General features: G+C 38.9%; 1 protein-coding gene across 2 annotated transcripts in view; it reads left to right on the forward strand.

Annotated features, from left to right (window-relative positions):
- The first annotated feature begins 776 nt into the window (after positions 1 to 776).
- LOC118809300 (testican-2-like) overlaps positions 777 to 16,526 on the forward strand; it is a 47,985-nt gene continuing 32,235 nt past the window's right edge. For both annotated transcript variants that reach the window (XM_036572460.1, XM_036572461.1), the window contains exon 1: positions 777 to 1,079. In XM_036572460.1, the coding sequence (XP_036428353.1) occupies positions 891 to 1,079 (189 nt within the window). In that variant the 5' untranslated portion in view covers positions 777 to 890. The remainder of the gene's footprint in view (positions 1,080 to 16,526) is intronic.

Genomic DNA, 16,526 nt, shown 5'->3' on the forward strand with positions numbered 1-16,526 from the left:
CTCTGGCATACGTCACTAAAAATAAAGCCTAAACCTGGGAGCCCAGGCTGTGTACCACAGTGGCGTGTGTGTGTGTGTGTGTGTGTGTGTGTGTGTGTGTGTGTGTGCACATGGTATCAGAGATTTTAATGTACACTACATATCCAAAAGTATCCAGACACCCCTTCTAATTAGTGCTCTCTTTGCTGACGCAGGCATTCAATTGTGCATACATAGCTTGTATAATCTCCTAAAAGCATTGCTAGTGGAATAGGACTCAGTTGCACATGAGCTTCATGCCCAATTCCAAGCAATTTCTAGAGGTGTATAAAGCTCCCCAGCTCTGGGCTGTGAAGCAGTGGACCTGTGTTCTCAGGGGTGATGCAAAATACCTTCAGGATGAGCTGGAGTGGTGCTCATGATCCAGAATTTATCATCCAACATCAGTACCAGACCTCACTAATGCTCTGATGAATGAATGCAATCAAATCCGCACAGCAATGTTGCAACATCTAGTGTAAAGTCTTCTCAGAAGAGGCTGTTACTGCAGCAAAGGGGGACAAACCCCTTATTAATGCCCTTGATTTCTGAAGAGACGTTGGGTGAGCAGGTATTTACAAGCGAGCAGTGTGAACGTCATGTTAAACTAGGTGTGTAGAGATGCTGTGTGGGTGATGGAGATGTAGACAAACTGAGAAAGCGGCCTCATCATATTTTGTTGAGTTGGACAGTTTCTCTCACACCCCCATCTCTAACAGACACGCGCGCGCGCGCGCTCACACCTCCTTGCCGCCGTGCTCGTGCTGGAGAGATCACATTATCGCTCTCCTTACCGTTGGCAGAGCCGTGTCTATCTGAGGGAAGCCTGCGGGAGAGAAAAGGCTGCTTTTGCCCCACGCATCACCCCACTGATGGCCGGGATGAGAAATCTAGTGTGCCTTCAGCTTCTGGCGCTAACCTTGGCCGGGTCTTCGACGCAGGCTGATGGCAAGAGTGGCAAAGAGGCAGGGAATGCGGGCAATTTCATGGAAGACGAGCAATGGCTGGCCACCATATCCCAGTACAGCCCGAAGATAAGGCACTGGAACCGTTTCAGAGACGTGAGTTGGCGTTTTTTTACGGCTACACGCAGACTATTGACAAAATAAAACAAGAATGACAACAAACAGATTCACCTCCCTCTTTCCAGCTTCGCTGTTATGTTTTGAACTTAACGAACGTTCTATTAGCTGATATTCGACCGTTAATAACTCTGACAGAGTCTTTTATTCACTTTTCTGGTTTGTTTTTGTACCGTGTAACATTTCGTTTACATATTCTGACATCTGTCATTGTGAATGTGATCCCAGCTGAGCGTACAAAACCTCCGCTTCCAAACATTTTCATTCATAATTCTCTCAGAGAGAAAATTCAGCTAACCTAGCTGGCTATCGCTCGAGTGGAAACGTCGTTTTGTTCTGCTTGAGCGGGATGATGGACTGGGGGCTTCATAATATTCATGATATCTGTTTTTGCTTGGAAAGTTTAGTTGGCGCCGCAGCCGAAAACAGGGGGTAGAAACAGACTTCGAGTTCAGCAGAAGGCAGCTTTCATAATGTGCAGGTGGAGTAGCTCCTGATTCTGTGGCACGGGATTTTTTTCTCCCACCTGTTTTCTGACAATCCCGCCCTCACGCGTTAGGATTGGCTGGTAGTTCAGGAGTATGGCCTGTTAGCCAATCTTAGAGCAGATATTGGATCGCTACTAGCCAATCCGAGCGCAGGGGGGCGGGATATTTCAGAATACGGGTGGGGAAAAAACCTACCTGTCCAGAAGACTGAACCTCTGTAACAATGAGTCTTCATTCAGCTTTTGTTCACTAGGTTTCCTTGATCAAATCCAACGATGAGGCGTCTTACATTTAACTTTTAAAAATTATTTGCTATTGCTGTAATATCTGTTAAGCTGTGCAGCACCTCTTAACGCCTCCCAAAACAAAGGAAATGTATTTTGTTTTATATATTTTTTACTTCATTTTATTTCAGAGGAAATGAAATTCTTGAGCAGTCGCAAGCCCCATTATATCATAAAACAGCTGTTCAAGTAATCTGTTCCAGTTGAACTTGAAAAAAATTGTAGTATACGTTACAGTGCTGACAAATAAGTGAGATTATGTAATGTGATTCTGAAAAGCAACCTCAAGCTCTTAAACAGAGATTTAAAATATAGTCCGGTGGCGGCTGAGGATTGTATGTCGGCTGTAGAACTGTCCTGAGAATTAATCAAATTGTGAACACGGCGGGATTTAAATTGAATCGGGCCGGCTTGAGTTGTTTAGGGGGGGTGGCCAGCTTTTGCTTCGCACTGGCAGCGTCTTCAAACAGGGGGCTTTGACTAGTGTCTGTATTCCTTAGTCAATATTTATTGATTGCCTCATACCTCCGCCTGCATTGAAAATGAGTTTTACAGAGGAGGAAGGATGAGGATACGCATGGCTGCATACCCGCTGCCTCACAGGCTGCCTTTCTCTTTCACAGACACAATATTTTCCCTCCCAAATCACTGTGTTTGAAAAGGAGGAAGAAAAACGACAGCTGAAGCCTTGGCTGCTCCCCCAGGAGCTGCCGTCCACTTTAGTTAGAGGCAGCGAGACACGTATTTGTTTATTTATTTTGTTGCGTGAGGCTCCTTGAGCAGGAGTGAGCCAGGTGACAGGTGAGGCGGAGAGAGATGAGTGGGGGGGGGGCAGGTGCAGTGTGTTAGGAGCCTCCTGTCAGGCAATTGGGCAGAGGTGTATTTCAATCTTGAGCGGGGCAGTGAGGCAAAAATGAATTGATAACTGGCTCGCTGTAGGTCGGGTAAAACCGTCTGTCATGTTTCTATTGGGGCACTGCACTGCTTCTGTGTTTTCTGTTTGTCAGTGCAACAATAGTCTGTTTGTCATTTGTTCTGGATAAGAGCATCAGCCACATGACTCAACAGAAAGGGTATGCTGGTGTTTGCCTTTGCGAGAAAGTGCCTCCATTATTGAGAGAACAGAGAGAATAGGGAGCGTGCTGCTTGATTATGTGGAGGCAAACTCACTGATCGTCTGCCGTTGTGCGATGTTTGAGAGAAGGTAGCCTGTCTCTGTAGAACCAACTACACTCTTGAAAATAAAGCTACCAAAAAGAGTTATTTGAAGCAGTACCATAGAAGAACCACTACAAATTCCCTGAAAAAAACCTTTGAGTCGATTGAGGTTTTTTAAGAACCATTCATTGAAAGATTCTGTAAGAAACATAGTTGACTGTTCTATGCATTTGCTCCAAAGAATCCTTTTGACACCTGTATTTTAAAAAGAAATTCCACCATTTTTTTCAAAATTTCAGCAGAATTTGCTTTTTGAGAAGTCATATAGAGTGTCCTGAAGATTTTAGGATGTTAAACCAGAGGTCATAAGGTGTTTAACACAAAGATAGCCATTTTGTTTGTTATCTAAACAATGGCTGAAGGTATATGTACCCTCTGAATTTTTATGTGTAGTGTTGAAAATGCTAAAATGGTGGTACATGTTGTTAATCTTTAAAAATAGATTCCAGGTGGCCAGCGCCTTCCTGCTTGCTAAGATTGTGAAGAAATATGATTTGGTAAACATACATACTATGGATAGTTTTTCTTCAAAATACTGTGCATGACTTTGGTTAGTTCTCACTGGTTACATTTAAAAATGGGTGGAATGTCCCTTTAAGAGTCTATTATGAAAGGCAGTCACTGAACTGAATAGGTGGAGGACTGTATTATGGCTCTTGTTTGCTCACTGCAGTGTGCATTCGTGTCCTTTTACAGGCTGTTGGGACCAATTTTTCCAGCTGCCCCCGCCCACCTCAACACTTGTTGAATTATCAGTCAGCACTTACTAATCTATGCTGGCACTAACAATCTCCCACCTAAAAGCCTAGAACCGTCAGGACGATTTCTCTTTTGAGTGATTGGGCTCAACATCCATGAACTAATTCCATTCAACATCCATGAACTCAAATTTCCATTTGTCTGAATCTTTTACTTGCTCCTGACAACTCGTGGTATTGAGCTCCAATGGCTCCGTTATTACCATGACACTTGCAGAGGAAGCGTGTTTATTGGATCAGAGGAGGCGTGTAACTGGGGGATTTTGATGCGTGGCTTGTTTGTCTGCTGTGATCCGTTCACCACGTAAAGAGAACAGAATGTAATCCTTCTGTTGTTTTTTTTTTAATGCATTTTCAACAGGATCTCAAAGCACAGATGCCAAAGCACAGACGATGGGATAGCAAAGGTTAAGCTTTTGCTTTCTCCAGTCAAGGGAATTATTTTTTGCCTTTTAAATATTATCTCTGCTTCCATCAGAATGCAGTCCATTTATTTACAGCATTCTTAAGGCTTATGGAATAACATTAACAGGAATGTACGATTTATAGAGACAGAAAGAGTTTTTGACAGCTTAGTTATATTATGAAAGGAGAGACGTTGACAGAATACTGTTTTGGAATGAGGGAAGGCTCTAATGGATTGGAGCCGGGGGTTGAAAGGAGACATGAGTGGTCAATTTATAGCCACTGGTCAGCCTTCAACACGCTACAGTCATATTGGCGTCTTGGAATCAGTGAGCTGTGACTACTGTTTCAGTTGACACCTTTTTTATCACAGTAAGCCCAGTCACAGCGCATGAAGAACCAAATCACACCAACATGCTGCAGTATGCATAGCAGGAAAATGGATAAATCGCTCTTGCCCTTTACAGTTTATGTTTGCAGCCATCTGTATGTCATTTGAAATGTTACACATTTCGGAGCACAGCATTTTTTGGCATAAAATGCAGTCACAACGCGTTAACACTGATCTGCAGTAATTGCAGCCAACTGCAAAAAACCCTTTGACTTTACTGTAATTTACAGCCTTATTTTACGTAAATCGTCTTGTATATTCAGTCACATAGTAATACCAAGACCGTTATACAGGCACAGACTAGTCTGTTGTTGATAATAACTTTAATTTGATGTTCAAGAAAATTTTAGTACTACTATAGCAAGTTTCTCCTCTCCTTGTGCTGTCTCCTCACTGCAGTCTGAGTAAGTAACCACTTTTATCTTCTGCAGAGCTTCGGTCTTTAAAAATGAAAGGGTCAGAAAGCTCCCAAATGGCACATAGGTGTAAGGATATTCTGGCTGTTCATTTATTCCGTTTTCACTGCAGTTTTATAAATTTCACAAGAGGGGGTAAGGGAGGGACTTTAGAAAAGCTGCTGTTGAAACCACAGCAGGAGCTCCAGCTTTCAGTGTTACACAGTGGCTCACTAGAGATGGACAACATGGCGATATGCAGGGGCAATCTTTGCACAAGAAAAAGGTAAGCTGTTGCCTAGGGCCCCCATGAGTCAAGGGCCCCATGGAAACGTGTCGATGTTAAATAATCTATTCCAAAATATATATACATTTTAAAAATAGCTGTTATTTTCCAGTAATTTGAATGCAACCTCACCCTCCCGTTGTGGTTATAATGGACTGTTACATGTTGTTACGTGATAACAAAACTGTGTGCAGACAAACCTTTATTAACAAGACAATTAAACAGTAATCTACATTATGTAGAGAAGGTTCTTTCACGTTTTCTGGGTGTTGAGAGGGAAAAATCAAAGTTACACAAGTGCAGCAAAGAAATGCAAAAGTAGAGAGGAAAGCTAAATATTTGTCACTACACTTCCAAAGCTAACTCTGTATTTTTTGGCCAGAAAAGAGTGCTGAACAGGTTCAGAACACTGTACATAATGCCAGTGTTAATGTTAGTACAGGTGGTTCTAGTGTTGGGATAATTACTCAAAAAATGAAATCCATTCAAGTTACTAATTACCTTGCACAAAGTATAATGGGATTACGTTACTTATTGTTTCCTGTAAAAACGAATCTTACTGCTCATTGTTTCTGCCTTACTCTGTACCAAATTTTCACACTATATTGACAGATCATTTTGCTTGTTTTAAACATTATTTCTTAAAATGAACAAAATGATCACTGAGTTAGCGATAAGATTTCACTTAATCAAATTACTTAAATCAAAGTAGAAAGTGCCTAGAAGTGTCTAGAAATAACTAACTAATTTATAATATTTGTGCAACAGTCTCATAATGAGAAGTATTTGATATAATGCCTAGATTTAAGATAGTTTGGCTTGCCAGGATATTTTTTGCAGTACAGACAGTTGCTTCACTACTTTTAAAATGTCCATACAAGAGGGGCTTTTTTGCACAGGGTCTCAGAGTCTCTAAATCCTCCCCTGGTGATATGTTATTGTTATTGTGATAAATTACATCATAAAGTGCTTTTGTGAGTGTATCATGGTTATTGTTAGTACTTCTAGAACACTGGACAACTGCGTGTTTCAAAAAGACAAATTTAGACCAATTGACTGTTTACAACATTCTGAGAAAGTTCTGCCTCCTTTAGCTATTGTTACTACATCCTTTAAACTTTAAGTACAAGCTGTCTAGTAACATCTGTAACACTTGTACTAACAGACTAAAAAGTTCAGTAGTGCAAAGGAAAATTTAGAAGCACACAGAGAAGTAAATTTAAACCATTCATACAAAATCAAAAATAAAGTGGCATTACAAGTTCTGCAGTGCAGGCAATAACCGGATTGTAGAAAGAATGTTTGTGTCACTCAAAACCCGACTAACACTCTGTGTTAAAAGTGGTAGGTTTCCATGTCTGATAAGTAGTCCTTTTTAATCTGATTTATTAAGCTAACTGTCAGCAGCTAATTTAAGAAAGCTAAAAATAAAATTATTTTTAGAACAGTAACCCAGAGAAAGTTTAGCTTTCCTTAGAGCCTTTTAACAGTTTTACACTGAGTTGTGAGTGCAAAACTTTCAGCTTCAGGAAAGAAAAAGGAGTAAAACCATCCAGTTGATCAGGGTAGCAAGTGTCAGGCATTATGCATTCCTCAGTAACACCTTTCTGCCGTTTGTTTGACCAACAATTCTAGCTAATTTATTGCCACCACCATTCTCACTGCAGGTTTGTTCTGGGGAGCTCTTCCATCACATGATGGAGGAAGGAACGATTGCGTTTGACTGATCATTAATCATAATTTTGCTCTCAGGTACATAGAACACAACAACAACCAGTGCCTGGTAACTGCATAGTAGCAAATAGCTGATTGGATGTCAGCCCATTATCCCATTATTTTAATTTTCCTATTTTAATCATTTATTTTTACCAATTGTTCAGTTTTTGCTTTTGTTCCTTGTTAAATAGCTTATTGTGTAATGTAATAGTCATACTTATAGCCTTTGTCAGCCTTTTTTAATGTGGCAAGTTCCAGAAAAACAAAATATCATGATAAATTGTGTATTGTGAAAATATCTTTAAATATTGTAAAATTGTCACTGTGCAGTGTTTCTACACATTAAAATTCCACGTTTCATAATGGGAAAGTCTCCATTCATCTGTCCTTTATGGATGGTCTCTGTCTTCCCCTACTCTTCTTTAGGAGGAAAGGAGTGGGCAAGAATGCTGTTTGGGCTTTGTTTGCCTTTTTCTGCCTCTAATTTGACTTGAATTGTCCTTCTCCATATTGTGCATTGTATTAGTGCACAAAGGCAGTTCAGTGTCACATAGACACTGACAGGTTTTCTCAAAACTGAGGAATGAAATGAAATGATAGTCTCTGGTTTAACATTGCCCATTCATGTACAAACTATAAAGGTGCTTGGCAGCAAGTAGCTTTGAACCATCTGTAGTGGAAGCCAGTGCCTTTAATGGCATGGCTGGGTGCATCATTATCTGTTAGGTTAGCATATTTTAGAGAGCATTCATTATCAGAATGATGCAGCTGATACAGATTTTATGCTGAGTTCATATACATCTGCATTCTCAGAGGTTATTGTTATTAAATAGGAGTCATTAGAATAATCATTAGATGGGTCCATAGTAAAGTGGAACTGTTTCATGAAAATGTCTCATGCCACAATACTCTAGTGTTGGTCACATATTTTTTAATTGCTGTTCATTAAAGGATGTCCAATTTAAATATGTTGGTTTAAATATTAATGGCTACACTGTTAGAAATAAAGTTTCTGTGCAGGTACATTTTTTAATTCATCAAGATACGAACAGTGTAAATGTACCCACAAAGGCACAACAGTGGTTTTAAGGTCCAACTGTGTACCTTAAATAAGATTTGCCCAGTAGAAAAGTACATATCTGTACATTTTCATAACCTAATGTTTCAAAAAAGAATAGTAAAATAAACAGTAAATAAAATAAACAATAAAAATAATTAAAAAGTATCTTTATTTCTGAGAGTGTAGCTGTACATACAAGCACAGGTGCAGTGTGAAATATGTCTTAAGGTGACTGCAGAATGTTCTCTCAATGTGTCTGAATTCCCGTCTGATTTACCATACAGAATTGCCTACTAACTGTGCATGCTTGTAAGGCACTGAGAAAATAATGCTGTAAACAAGTTCAAGACAAAAGAGAAAATGCAAGTTCAGTAATGAAGAGATGTCATTAAAGTTTTTCCCACCAAAACATTCTGCAGTGGTATTATTCGACTTCAGCTAAAAAATTAGAAGTTAGGAAACACCTCGTCTCACACATTCTCTACATCTGATCCCAAGAGCAGAAATAATATTATTCTTTTGGAAAATGTTCTTTCAGCTTTTTGAGTTTGAGGCTAGTGGCTCTATTTGCTGCCATTGTTTAAGGAAGTCTCCCAACAACATGACTTTGAGGCACTGCTGCAAATGTACGCCTCGTTTTAAAAGGTGGAGAAAATTCCATGCAAAACTGGCTGTAGCTAGTTGCCCAAACTTTAGTATATCGAATGGAATATTTAATCAGCCCACTTTTAGTATCTTCACCCATTTTCTGCACAATCCTCTCACGCAGGGATGGATTACTGACTGAGCCTTTGGAGCCAGTGCCCTTGTACCTCTGACTGACAGGGGGCCGAGTGGGGCCTTAAACAGTGTTCAGGTGACTCAAATATTTGGAACAATCCACTGCAGATATAAACATTAGATGAACAAATAGCCCAAGACTGTTCTTGCTCCCATGTTTTGTGTCAGGAAAACGTGGGAACGTATGTATGAGGAAGGGAATTGCATTTTGGTATGGTGTGGACAGTAGTGTGTAGAATTTTATGTGAGAGAGAAGATTACTCTACTATAGATAATGTGGTAAAGTGGGTCCCAATTAAGGGCTTATCAACAACAGAAAACAGCTGAGAGCATAGAGACAAGATCCCTCTGTATCAGCTTACTGCTCACACACACACACACACACGCTAATCTCCTTGATCAGGCAATCACAGCAGTCATACATGGCATCTCGGCAAAATAATGAGCAGTCGCTGCTGGATAGTTTTCAGCTTAATGTGTAATTGGAGAGTAGGTGCAGAGTTTTCCGCAGGACACCGGCGAAAGTCGTACAGCTAGGAGGACACACTGTGTAATAGGTTGTCATTGTATGATGAGCACAGAGGGATACAAAAAAGATTTTAAGTGGAACAGACAAGATATTGAACTTAATTTCCCGTTAATGATTGTTATTATTGGATGAGTCTTGAATGCCGTAGCCTGCTCACATTCTTATACGCAAACTTTAATTTGGATAAAAGGTCAAAAGAAAACCATCAGTGTTAGCTTTGTTTAGCTTGAAGTCAGACCTCTCTTGCCTTGTGTTTGCTTATGAGCTGCTCAAATGTCAAACTGCATAATTAGTAAAGCTGCGAATCCTTTTGTGGCAGAACACTCTCTACATTATTCATGATAGGGTTACATCATTTTAGAACTTTTCAGGTCTGAAGCTCAAGCTCCAATGCTGAACAACAACATTTCATCATATTTTTGTTCATCATTCATCATCTTATTTTCATTGCTTCTGTTTTGTTGAAGTAGTTATGTTTTATTATTGATGTTTTTATTTCCGGTGCAGGGGAAATCTTGTAGCACAACATTAATGTAAAACAAAGTAAGATCACATGATGACAACAGTAGCAGTAGTAGTATAATGCTTACATAAAAAAATCAAGTAGCTGGCTAAGCATTACACTACAGCTCCTTAATTTTAAGTATTGAAATTTCATTGAAAGTAATATTGTTGAAAATGCTATTTTTTGTCAAAGAGTAATAAAAAACTACAAAATAACATCATAGCAGCATCTAATACATGCTGCCTTATGTTATTATATAGTGGATGTTTCTCTTTTTTATTTCTTTTTTTACACTCCACAAAATTTAAGTGAAACCGGCTAAAAACATGCATTTGTGAGATCTTGCTGGTGTGGATTCATGCCGTTTTTCTGTCCTTCAATAAGGCACACATTTGAGTGCAAATAGAAAAAATAAAACGGAATTTGGTAAAATAAATAAATTATTAATGAATGAAAATAAAACAAATTCCATAGGTAGTGGTAGGCATTAATGCAATAATATAATATCATGGTGTTTCAAGAAATATTTATGATACACAGTATGTTATGTTACTTTTTTTGACATTTGATAATATGGAACAGAGAAAAATATCCAGCACATTTTAAAAAATACTATCAAAAGCTATGAAAAATTCAGCATTTTACAAACGGTGCTGTGCTAAATCCAATCAAATAGAACTAATAATGCCTTTTGTGACATATTGTGATGTAATTTAACATGATAATGATAAATATTGCCATGCTCTTTTCATAGGGCCTGAAGATGGCCATCTTAAGAAAAGTGTTTAATTTAAAAAGAGCTAATTTTAAAGGGCCCATATCATGAAAAACTGAGGACAGTTTTTGAAATAAGAGTTTCTTGTTTTCACCTGGTCATTTTGTATGACTAGTATCAGGATTATATCCTAAAAAGATTTTAGCCACATGTACACTTGAAAGTCAAATGCGTCTACAGTTAGTCGGACTGAAATCCGATTGCTGTTTAGGCAAATACAATATGCAAATACACTCATTACTCAGCAAACAATTACCTATTGTTTATCCGTTCAGAATCTTTCTCTGCAGTTTCTTTTGCACAGTAGTGTATGTCCATATTTCTGTTAAGCATTTAGTTTCGTCCAGTCTCCAACCATGTGTGTCCATGCTCCATGATTATCTTCCTTGTAGACTTGAATTACATGCCTAGTGATTTACTACATGGGGAGGAATGTGTCTTGGAGAAACGAATGTGTTTACACTGCTGTAAGATGTGGCTCAAATGCATCTCAGACCACCTCCTCACGTGGTTTGAGCGATCGGACTCGTATCTGTTTTAAAAGCATCTTGGATGCGTTTACACTTGCATTTTTATTTGGCTTTTCCTTATCCAGAAATAATCCTGATACTCAAGGCACATGAAGTGACCAGGTAGGGCCAAAGCGTACCATTCACTCCCGACTCCTTACAGTTCACATATAGGAAATTAAGCTGCAAAAATAGCCTGTATTGTTTTCACTGCATTTACATTTATCTGCCTATTCAGCCTACGGCACGATGGCCCTGCCCATTCACACTAAAGTTATAAAGAATGTGTCAACCTGGACTGCTTTTTGGATCAAGCATAATATAGATCTGCCAGTCAAAACAGAGGTAATTTGCATATACACTAGAAGCAGTAATAAATACAGTACTGTTGAATTCTAAGTGATAAAGAAAGGTTGAAAAATGGTGATGTGAAAACTAATTATGACTGTTTTCATGCATACAACCACTCACATGTAATAAGTGTACTTCAGGGAGATAAAGATAAAACACAAAAAAATTTAGCATATGAGAAAGGAAAAAGTGGTGTGTCCAGGTATGTCAGAAATCAGCATATTCACATTCACATTCTGCTGCTAAGCCTGTCTTTCAGATTCTCTCATTTATGGAGAATGCTGGAGTACTGTGCTCAGTCAGAGCTGTTAGCGAGGGGACAGCATGTTCTCTGTGTAATGCCTGGCCTATCTGTAATTGGAATCAGCACCTCTGTTGACTTTGTAAGGCAGTGTAGGAGGAAGACAAGCATGTGCTTCATAATAAGATAAAGAAATCGAATTGCTCAATTGACAGTTTATTGTGATTGGATTCTAGAAAACTTTTGGCCAACAGTTTTGGAGCTCAAATTGAATGTGTCATTCACAGCATTGATTACATCGAACATCGTGTTCATGTATTAATGAGTGCTGCTGTGGGAGGCTTTTGGAGGTGATGTATCAATGCACATGCTCTCCCGCCTCATCATGGTGCTTAATTCTTAATGAATCATCTGCTAACCGCACCTGGCCTTTTTCTGCTTCCCCCTCCACGGTGCCCTGCTTTCTGCTGTGCGCGACTTTACAGTAGCGCAGTGCCAACTGCAGTATATAAATACTTTCACTAGGGACGCAGAGTTGATGAGCTGCTGGCAGCACTGTTTGTCCTGCTGCATATGCACCTAGGAAATGGCGGGACTCCTGCTAAGTGCTCTTGCCCAGGGCAATGTGGCTGTCCCACCTTGGACTGCCCTCCTCCATGAACTACTGCTGCTGCCAGCATTCGCTTTCTGATGTGAGAAAGCTGCTTACAGTATGCTGATGTACCTGTGCTTACAGGGCCAGGTAAGATGCTTTCAGCTGTGTTAAAGAGAAACTTAATCCTTCTGCTACCCTGATTCACCTTGAAACACCTCTTCTTGTCTTTTTAAAATCATTTCTCACTCGTAGTTCATTGAAGCGGAGAAATTCTGATTATGAACTCTAGGTGGATAACACTTTAGTGTTTGTATGTAGAGGAGGTGATATGAGTTTGATGAAACATTATTATTGTGTGGGTACAATCTTGTTTTACAAAAAGAAAAACATCCTTTATATTTTTGCCATATTTTAATATTTTAATATTTTTTTTAAACAAACAATAAAACTTCAACTTGTCAATACAGAATGTAATTCAAATGTAACTGTGATTCAATATGGAACAACTTAGTAATTATAAATGTAATTACATAATTATATGGGCTGGCCCAAATAATTCAAATGATTGAGTATTTGTTTGTTCCATTGGTTTGTTACATCGGTATGTTGCATTTCTTTTTTCTCATTTTATTTAGTATTCGAGCGTTTCATCTTTTTTAAAGCCACATTTGTAGCATAAAATGAATTTCATCAGCAAAGGCCTTTAGATAGAACCATCATTGCTAATGCAAGGAAAATCTTAAAAATAAATGTACCGATTTCCATGTGGCAAAGAAGCTTGAGAAATCATATGTGAGAGCACCTTAAATAATCAGACAATAAGAAAATTCTCAGTGCAGAATGTGTGATAAAAGGGTGGAATGACATAGTGAAACATCAAGTTTGATGAATCATCGTAAAAATATGTATAGAGTTTCTTATCTGAGTACCGCCATGTGTCCAATCCACACTGCCTCTAACACAGCTCTGTCACATAACTTCTTCTTTTCTCCCTTTCTTTTCAAATTAAAGTTTTATTGTGGGTTTAAAACTTGGCAGCACAATCAGCAGATTATTAGTTTATTTTGACAAAATCAAGTTAAGTCAAGTTTTTACTGCTGTATGTATCAGAGAAGAGTTTTCTTCTCACAGTGTTCTCACAGGAGCTGTTCTGCAACTGCCACATCAATAAGATTATCACATTTAATTGTTTACATCTTTGTAGAAGTGGGGGTGAGTGATCTGACTGAATCTCTATGGAATTCATGCTTCACATGTACACAAATAAAAAAAAAAATAGGCTAGTGTTTTTGACTAAGTCGCATGTCTAGCACAGCCAGTGTGAACTGAAATGCTGATTAAAATGGAAGTCTGTCTGTTCCATCAGATGGACTACTAAAAGGGCTTCAAATGTTGTTTTTAGGGGTGATTTTGAGAGCCAGTATTTGAGTCTTATTAATTATGATCATCAAAATGACAATAATGACTCTAAAATTTTAAAGGTTAGCCTTACAGCTCTCTGTCATCTCTTTTTCACTCTGGCTTAGCAAGAGCAAACATCCCCTCATAATGCCTTTCAGTTTTTTTCTGCACTATTTCAGTGTTACTGTATCATTTGACAGTTCAATGTCAGACCTCCAGTAGAGGAGCATATTGTTTATTTTTGATCATCTGTTTCAAATCCAGGTGCATGCATGTGTAGGAGGAATAGAGAGAGAGAGAGAGAGAGAGAGAGAGAGAGAGAGCCTGTTATTTTGGAACAGAGAGCCACTAATGGATATGCAGAGCAGTCCTATTGAAATGACCTTAATCAGCCGTGTCCCATGCTGGGAGCGACCGGACTGAGCCGCTGATGGCTTTTTCTCGCTCAGCTCAGAACAGAGCATCGCAATCTCATTTGGGGCTCATATGGGCCTTTCAGGAGAGATACAGTAGTACAAATTGAATACCCACAGTTTTATAAGGAATGAAAAAAAGACAAATGTAATAGCGAGACAAAATGATTTGTGTTGTGCACACTCATACTCACATTCATTCCGGTATAAGATAAAATTCAATCAGCTGGTGAATTCAGCTGTTTTTTACACATTTATACTAGCTCTGATATTTCCCTCCTGATCTAATCTCCTATCAGCCTTTACTTGTTTTTTAGCTCCAAGTCGCATGTTTCCTTTGTGTCAGTATTGAATGATTCAGACATTTTGTGAAACCTGTCAGTAAGGGAATGCATAATTCCAGTGACGGCAGTAGTGTTATCTTCTTGTTCTTGGATTTGCTCAAGTGAGGTTTTCTATATCATCATCACACACCCTGTGTGTATGGATCAAGTCTTTGTAGAGGTTGTAAAAACAATTTCACGGGTTGTTCAAAAGTCATGACAGTCAGGAGTCATTACACTGGTTCCCCTGAGTCACCACCCCATTTTTCTTGCTTCTTTTCTTGTCTTCTGATTTTAAAAGCTTTTATTGTCTCATACTTGTTGATTCCTGGAGTGTTATGAGCACACTGGGCCGCCTGTGATGTAGTGCCCTGTGGAGTGCTCAGATCCAAGGATTCAGAGCGGTTTCATTTCAGATCCTCTCATATGTCAGATTGGGTTTTAGATAGCAGGGAATAATTTAATCCCTCCTTTCGTGATGCCAACAGAGATATAATCTCCAAATGACAATGTGGGCACTCTGCTGAGTCTCCAGGTATTGTGTTTTGAAAAGTCATAAATAGTCAGTACTCTGCAGTTGTGTTGACTTTGAATATCAAACCTGAGTAAATTTGGAATTCATGCCGTTTCTAATCCTGTTTCCCCAGGATCAGCTGCTTTTTTTACTTTTCAGGTTGTTTTATTATACAAAAAGGGAGAAGGAAAAAGAGAGAGAGAGACTCAGCGTTCTTTGCCCTGAGGAGTACATTTGTTCCTCGCCTTTGAAAGAAAAATGATTCAGAAAAAAATCTTTGTTCTCATCTCAGTGAATAGTCCTTTTCATGAGACCAGATGATCTCATCTTAAAGGTTAGTCTTTTCCGCGAGGCACAATGCTGACTCCGCTGTTCTTGGGGAGGCAGACAGGAGGAGAGGAGTCCAGCAGCTCGCTCCTTTCTTCATTTCTTCAACCTCAGGGCACCTGACACATTTACATTTAAACATCTTAGCTGATTGCTTTTGCCCAAGGTGATTGCCAGATGTAGAGATAGTCCCACCTAAAGCAACTTTAAGTCTTCAGTAACCTTTTTCAAGGGTACTGTGGCAGTATTCATCAGTTGGGTTCACAGCCATCAGCATCTTGAGTCATAGCCAAGCTCTCTGACCCCTCAGCTACCATCACAGCCCACGACATCACACTTCACCAGTCACCTGCAGATGATGCCTGCAAAAATCTGACTTTAGAACTGCCATTCAATTCATTAAACATATCAACATCAAAAAGGGGCATAAAAATGCATAAACCCGTTGTGGTGGACCATTCTAAAGGTGACAGTTTGACTGATTCAACTGATTTTGGAAAGTTAGAATCTGTTATGTTTTATTACCATAATATTCAATAGAATAGTCCACTATTTTCCAAAAAATCTTGATACATAGTTATATTGTCTATATTCCACAACTGTATTCCTCCAGTCATGTTTGTGACTCTTAACCCTTGGGTGGTGTTGGGGTCTGTGGGACCTATTTTCAGTGTTTATCAAAAGAAAAAATAATGCAATTTATTATTATTTCAACCTCAGATTCCTTGGCCTTTGCTCATTATCACAAAGACATGAACACCACACAAGGGTTAAAAAGACCAAAATAATAGAATTTCATGATGTAGTGAATAATTTCCTGAAGAATCATAATAAAATCAAATCATTGTTATAATGTCAGAGGTTTACACCTTAATGTCAGACTAGAATATCATTGATCTGGTGGCTTTGTGGTCTGCTGTATTTGATGGCTAATTGCATTCCCTGCACTTTTTTTATGAGATCTTTATTAGCTTATTTTATGGAGACAGACAATTCTGTGAGCCCTTGTACACGTTGTACATTGTACACTGTCTTCTGCATTGAGAACATCTGTGCCATTCACATTAGAGGGTTTCTCTAGATTTTCTTCTAGCTGGTATTGCTGTAACTACTATGAATTATTCAGTGTCTACTATGAAATTAAAATGCAAGGAATGTTATG

Source organism: Colossoma macropomum, unplaced genomic scaffold, assembly GCF_904425465.1.
Source record: "Colossoma macropomum unplaced genomic scaffold, Colossoma_macropomum, whole genome shotgun sequence".
NCBI classification, from domain to species: Eukaryota; Metazoa; Chordata; class Actinopteri; order Characiformes; family Serrasalmidae; genus Colossoma; species Colossoma macropomum.